Here is a 7,237-nt window from a genome sequence, read left to right as displayed (position 1 = left end):
CTCTGTGTAACAGCCCTGAATGTCCTGGAACTCACTCTGTATGTAGACAGGCTGGCCTTGAGCTCACAAGAGATCTGCCTCTGCCTCTGCCTCTGCCTCTGCCTCTTGAGTGCTGGGATTAGCTGTATTCACTGCCCCTGGCCCAAGACTACCCACACACTCTTGCTCTGAGGAAAGTGTGCAGCCTGTGCTTTGAGGGAGATATGTTCAGATTCCAGAAGTGCAGACCTTGCCAGGAAAATGGAGCCTAGGTTGGCTGAAGAGGAAGATTCATGAAGATGTCCAGACAAAGAGGAGATAGTGCCACAGAAGTGACCTGACAGAGAAAGGGACTTTGAACAGGCCGGTGTGAGCTGGGTATGATTGAGAATAGCTGGAGTCTTATTGAATGTTGGCAAGGAGGAAATCTGAAGCCAGCTTCAAAGCCCTGTCTGGGAAAAACAGGGCTGGGGAGGTGGCTCAGAGGCTTGCTATGCAAGCTAAGGACCCAAGTTCATCCCAGCACCAAGCAGAAAAGCTGGGTGTGGTGGCACATGAGTATAATCCCAGCTCTGGAGACAGAGGGACAGGTGGGTCCCTGTAACTTGCTGCCTAAGACAACCTAATGAGCTCAGAACACCATCAAAGGAAGGACAGCGTCCTCTCCACATGTATGTGTGCTTGCACATGCACACACACACACACACACATACACATACTTGTATATACATATACATGCTAGGAACATGAACTTCCCCTACACATGGACATACATACATGCACATTCACATGCATGTACACATACACACATGTACACACATGCACATTCACATACTAGGAACATGAGCTCTCCATATACATAGACACACACATGCACAATACACACATACATGCACACACGCTAGAAACATGAACTCACGTACATACATACACAAAAACAATGTCAACAGAAACCCCCAAGACTTGTCCTGTGTCTGTATCTGCTGGACCCGAGTTTCTTCTGTCTTTGGTGATAAGAATCTTTTTCTTGCCTTGGAGGCAGGACTTTCTCAGCTTTTAAGCATGCAAGGAGAGTCTAAACACGCCACCTCTGCTGCTGTATTTGGGGTAGTATACTATCTATCAGCCTTCATATTCTTGGGTACCAATTTTCGTAGTTAACATATGCTCGTGGTGACAACAGTCTTCCTTCTAGTCTCTTGGGGGCTTTAAGTGTGAAAGTAACCTGGCCCTCACCTGGAGCAGGACTCAGTGTGCCCCCACTTGCCAGGAGTTCTAGGGGCTACTGCTGTGGATGAGGGTGGTGCATAGGCAGAGGGCTCTGTCTGGGGCTACTGCTGTGGATGAGGGTGGTGCATAGGCAGAGGGCTCTGTCTGGGGCTAAGGGTGCTCTGCCTTTGGGGCCTAGGTGCCCCAGGGAAGAGGAGCTAGCACTGTCCAGTGCTGCAGTGGATTTGGGGGTCACCCTGATTTTCCCCATTGAGACCTGCTGATGGTTCTTCCCTTGTAGAGAACAATTTGAGGCTCGCTCAGCTATCAAGGCCAATGGGCTGACCCTCTTTCTTTTCCTACAGCTCACAGATCGGCTCCTGTACTCGGGCAGTGCAGACAGGACTGTCAAGTGCTGGCTAGCTGATACTGGGGAGATGGTGCGCACCTTCCCGGCACATAGACACAGCGTGAGTGCCCTCAAGTACCACTCGGGCACCTGTAAGTGATCTGTCCCAGCCATCTCAAGCTGCCCACCCTAACTTCCTTTCCTGGTTTGTCTCTTGCCTCTCTCATGCCTGCATGGTTTGCTATCACTGAACCCTACTACCTTTCCACTTCATTGGTGACTAAGGTGAGATGGCCCCTTCTCCAGGCACCTGCTTCCCTAGATGGGATGCACAGAAGGTTCAAGTAAGGGCTCACAACTTCCTTCTCACCTTTATGAGAATGTGGGAGACCTGGACACTCAGGGTCCTAGAGTTAAAAGTGTGTCTCAAAGACACATTTTAAACGTCTCATGCTGTGTTTACTGAGATAGGCGGTCCCATTCTAATCTCCAGGTGAGACAGAAACATCTCCTTAATTCGGCTAGAGGGCCCACCTAGGTTCAACCTCACTTAGCCTTAGGTGATAGTGGATGGAATGAGGTTTTTGTTGTTCTGATAAAACACTTTAGGGAGGCTGGCAGTTTAGGCTGGTGTCCTTGGCTCCTGGATAACACACATGATCAAGGTAGTTCTTGGAAAACCAGCAATAGTGTGGCCTTTGAGGCAGGCTGGCAGAGGGAAGAGCTAAGAGCATTTTTTTCTTCTTCTTTTAGCTGATTAGGTCCCTTTGAGATTGGGGAAACCCCACCCGAGGGTGGGTTCCACGTGTGGTTTTGACTGCTCTGTGCGGGAGAGGTAGATCCCAGTCTAAGGTGGGACACGCCGGTAGAGATGAATCCTGGTTACTCTGGATAAAATGGCTTGCTGGGTAGAGAGGAAGCTTTCCGTCTTTCAGTCCCAAAGCTCACACACTTGGGCCTTCATCACTTTCTCAGCTTCACTGATGGTTGTCCTTCCTCCTCCTATCTAGTTTCATGAGCTCCTAACAGAAGCAGGTGTTAGACTCCCATAGGAACCGGCCTACGAATATCTTCCTAGTGGAAAATGAACTTTACTTCATGTAAGGGAGCGGAGGGCAGCCAGTGTGGATATCTGAGCCCTTGGCAGACAGCCTGACACAGAGAAGCAGTTTTTCCCTTCCACGTTTAAGCCTTAGTATGGGGCATAGCTCTGCTCCCTGATCAGGGACCTCTCTCTTCACTGAGCACAGAATGGTTGGCCCCCCAGACACTGCCAGGTGGCCTCCTGTGTTCCTCCCTTTGGCAGCAACTGGCACAGCTGTGCTGAAGTCACTTTCCATGGCCCCTCCCACTAAGACAGACCTTGGCTCTTGGTCTTTGCCAACAAGGCTTCAGAATGGGCTTTGCTCCCGACTCTGCCTTCTCGGGGTGTCCAGCAGCCCCACGGGGGCAGAACCCTGCTACTGAGTTTGGGGTGAGGAAACCCAACAAGGAGACTCTCCCCAGTACCGTGTGCACCCTCAAGCTTTAAAGGGGAGTAGTCCACACAAAGGCAGGGAGCCGCCTGGAGGTGCTGGCTTGGGGTTTCTCCTGTTGCTAAATACCCTGACAAAAGACAACACGGGAGGAAAGAAAGGGTTTGACTTACAATCCCAGGTTGGAGAGAGGTTGTAGTAGGAGCTTGAGTCTACTGGTTACAGCATGTTTTGAGTTAAGAGAGGAGTGAGTCAGGGCGCCTAGGCTGCCTGCTGTGGGCTTCTGTCAGTTCACTCTCTTCACTCATGCAGTTCAGGGCCAAACTCAGAAAATGATGCCCCAGCCCATGAAATGGTGCTCCCATTTTCTGCCTCAGGCTACCCTGACCTAGATAATTCTGCACTGAGATTCTTTCCCAGGATTATCTAGGTTGTGTCAAGTGGACAGCTAAAACTGAGCAAATAGGATTGCCAGGAACTGAAAGTCAGAAGTACTCTCGCCAGGGGTATTGAAGGGTATATACATAGCCCAGCATCCTTACATCTTAGCTGGACCTAACAGTTTCCCCAACCCCACCTCACCCCAGCAGTAATTCTGTGCTCACTAACAGGCCCATGTGGTTGGTTCCTTCCTATCTTCCCTATTAAGCCTGTGCTTCCTGCATTGTCTGCCACATGAACTGCTGGCCTCCTGCTCAGGGGCAGGGCAGCTTCTGGGGAAGTTAGTGTAGGATGGTAATGAACCACTCAATTCCCTAGGTGGCTAATCCACATCACTGGCCTTACTAGTACTGATTAAAATGGAGTCATATACCTCTCACTGCACCAGAAACCATGGGGTGGCACTCAGCCATCTGTCCTAACAAGTATCCCAGGGACTCTGGTGTCCTTGATGCCAGAACACCATCAAGCCAAGTAATAACAGAGGAAGACCCCTAAGGAGGGCTGTTGGGTGCAGGGGAATGCCAGAGTCGGGGGCTCTGCTTCAAGGCCACATCCGTCTCTGAGGAGGGTGGATGGGCAGTGTGGAGAGCCTGCAGGATGTAGTGACTGTCCTAGAACCAGAAAGCAGAGTAACCTGCTTAACCCAATAGAGTATAAGATGGGTACCTGGTCCTGAGAGGTCCCTGAGAGGGGCCCACTCAGGACAGCACAAAGTGACCTGAAGTCAAGGAAGGCATCAGTTATACTCCTGGGGCCCTCAGTGACCTCCCTGACTTCTGAAGACTTCCAGATGTTTGCCATCTGACCCTTAGGAGGTCACACTCCTTTCTCACCCTGTCCTAGTCCTGGGGAGGTGGCAGAGTGGCAGCCAGGAAGCACAGGATCGCTGTGTGTCCACAAGGTTCACAGGCAGTGGATATGCCTGTGCCCGGGCCTTTGATGCCCAGTCCTGGGGAGGTGGCAGAGTGGCAGCCAGGAAGGGCCCAGTGGATCGCTGTGTGTCCACAGTGTTCACAGGCAGTGGGGATGCCTGCGCCCGGGCCTTTGATGCCCAGTCAGGAGTGCTGCAGAGGGTATTCCGAGGCCACACCTTCATCATCAACTGTCTCCAGGTAAGATTCTCTCTGCTCAGCTCCCTACTGCCCCAGGGAAGCAAGGGGCCACCCACAGGGAGGAAACTCTAGTGGTCTGCTCATGGCTGACAGCTGTCCTGCCTACCCCCAGGTGCACGGCCAGGTGCTCTACACAGCATCTCATGATGGTGCTCTGCGTCTCTGGGACGTACGTGGTCTCCAGTCAGTGCCATCTTTGCCGCGCAAGCCAGCAGCCAAGCGCAGCCTGTCACGCCTCTTTAGCAACAAGGTGGCCTGTGCAGCCTCAGTGCCCCTACAACCAGCCTGAGGGACTGGAGAGGAGACAGCTGGAGTCGAGGCCCACGGCAGGGCATGCACCTGCCCTCTCCCACTGTGGTGGAAGGGACAGTGCCTCTTGTCTATACTCTGAGCCAAGGCCTTGCTACCTGGATGCTTCTAGCCAAGGCAGGGCCTCCAGCTCTGATAGCTGAACCCTGTGCTGCCTGGCTCTCAGCTGAGAGAGAATGGGGACTTCTTACAAAAGCCACAGAGCCAGACTGTTACACGAGGCCCCTCCCAAAGAACTCAAATACACACTCAAAGTGCTCCAAGTTGTCTTTGGTTTTCTTTTGGAGGCCTACTGCCGCAGCTGTGACCTCCAGTACCTGGCCCAGTCATCTCCCTTCTGGGCTTGTGAAGCAAGGCCATCTATACAGCAGTGATCTTAGGAGAGGACAGGGAGCAAGGGACCAACCAGCCCTTCAACCAGCCTGCTTCAGAGGAGGCCCTTCTGCCTTGGAGTACCTACCCATTTTTGGAGATTAATCCAGGAGTTCTCTTCTGTCAAGGTCTGGACTTGAAAAGCTGGGTGGGACTATCAAGGCTAGCAGTATGCCAGATGTGGGAGTCATTAGTCCTATGTAGGAGCCACAGGGCAGGAGAGGTGGTTATGAGCATGCGTGCACTGTTCTTACAGAAGACTAGAGTTTGATTCCTAGCATACGTTAATCTGTTGCAACCATCACCAACTCTGGTTCCAGTACATCAAGTGCCTTCTCCTGGCCTCCATGGGCACTTGCACCCACAATACACAGACACACATAAAATTTAAAGTAAAGAAATACATTTTTCCTACTGATTTATTGATTGAGCCAGGGTCTCACTGTGCAGCCCTGGCTGTCCTGGAATTCACTCTGTAGACCAGGCTGGCCTTGAACTCAGAGATCCACCTGCCTCTGCCTCCCCAGTGCTAGGATAAAAGGCACACATCACTATTTTTAAAAAAAAACTATTGTTATCTTCACTAGATAGAACCTTGCTAGAAGTGCTGGCAGGAAGGATGGACGGACTGCCTGGGGCCAGGTGGGAGCCTCTGTCATTGTGGAGCCTGTACTGGCTTGTTGTGTGTTCTGGGGAAAGCACTGGAATAGTTTGCATTGGCCCAGCACAACCATTGGGTTTCTACTTCTCTAGCACAGACACCTTGGTTTCAGCTGAGGATGAGGGTGGCCCGAACTCTTCAGGTTCCCGGAATCATTAAATGCTGAGCCACAGGTCCACTGTGGACACAGCAGAAAGGAGTGCAGTTCTGTGACGGAGTACTTGCTCGGCCTGAGAGGAAGAAGGCAGGACACGCTTGGCTGGCCAGAGGAACAGGAATGTTCTTCTAGACGCCAGGCTGTGAGAACTGACTCGTATGGTAGTGTGACCAGGGCAAAACAATTTAACAAGTGACATGATCAGTATCAATGACACCAAAGCTAGGAACTTACTACACAGCCTCAGGCCGGCTTCATCTATAACCATCCTTCGTGCCAGCCCCGTCCTCCAGCCTCTGGGTATTCTGCCACATCCAGTCCAATTCCTGCCTGTTTTGTGGGTCCTGGTAGCCTTTTACCTTCATTCCTTTCCCCACAACACACCCTCCTGGTGGTCCCAGAACCATTTCCCTCCAACTCCTCATCACTCCGTCCTGCCTCTTTCCTGTACCCTGTCCAGAACAGAATGTGTACCGATTCTCTCCAGCCTCTCCTCAGTGGCCGCTAACTCTCTAGCTCTAGCCCTCCCATATGGCCACTACATTCTCCAGGCCAGAGAGTCTTGCTGGTGGTTTGCCCATGGCCCTCCTCCAACACTGTGCCCCTCTGTAGGTGGACACACGTAGTCAGGGCCTGCTGGCTTTTAAACAGTTGGGAAGCCAGCAACTGGCTGGCGCCATGCCCAGGACAGTACCGGCTTGGCCATCAGTTTCACAGCAGGCACCTCCCCTCACCCTGCACTTGTGAGGACACAGACACTAGCGGCCTGCCTCACAGCCCTTCGCTAAGACTTGCTCATTCCTGGTCATACCTGAACCCTGATTTTGCCCACTGATGTGGGAGATGTAGCCCACAAAGGGGCACCATGGGCTCTGCCGCAGGGCCACATCCAGCCTCCACGCCGCTTTGGAGGCCTACCTACACTCCACTCACTCCCAACACAAAATGGATGATCACACGAACAACTGGGAAGCAACTCACTGCATTAGACCAAAGACATTCAAGTGCATTCCCCATGTTTATTTCCATCAGCATCATTCACTTCCAAAGAACAGCAAGATCATCAGGGAGTAGGGTTTGCCACCAAGCCTGACAACTTGAGTTCAGTCCCTGGTATCCACATGGTGGAAACAGAGAACCAGTTTCCACACACTGTCTTCTGAACCTCCA

At 52.0% G+C, this 7,237-nt stretch overlaps 1 protein-coding gene across 2 annotated transcripts in view; it reads left to right on the top strand.

Annotated features, from left to right (window-relative positions):
• The window catches only part of Wdr86 (WD repeat domain 86), an 18,717-nt gene extending 13,577 nt beyond the window's left edge, over positions 1-5,140 (top strand). The window contains exons 4-6 of one of the 2 annotated variants that reach the window (XM_031380195.1): positions 1,554-1,689; positions 4,465-4,568; positions 4,681-5,140. In XM_031380195.1, the coding sequence (XP_031236055.1) occupies positions 1,554-1,689; positions 4,465-4,568; positions 4,681-4,857 (417 nt within the window). In that variant the 3' untranslated portion in view covers positions 4,858-5,140. Of the gene's footprint in view, positions 1-1,553; positions 1,690-4,299; positions 4,569-4,680 lie in introns of both variants that reach the window. The other variant, XM_031380194.1, reaches the window with a different exon arrangement.
• The last annotated feature ends 2,097 nt before the right edge of the window (positions 5,141-7,237 follow it).

The sequence above is a fragment of the Mastomys coucha genome, unplaced genomic scaffold (genome assembly GCF_008632895.1).
Source record: "Mastomys coucha isolate ucsf_1 unplaced genomic scaffold, UCSF_Mcou_1 pScaffold19, whole genome shotgun sequence".
In the NCBI taxonomy this organism is placed as follows: domain Eukaryota; kingdom Metazoa; phylum Chordata; class Mammalia; order Rodentia; family Muridae; genus Mastomys; species Mastomys coucha.
Note: the sequence above shows the minus strand (reverse complement) of the source record. Positions and strands in the feature narration are given on the sequence as shown.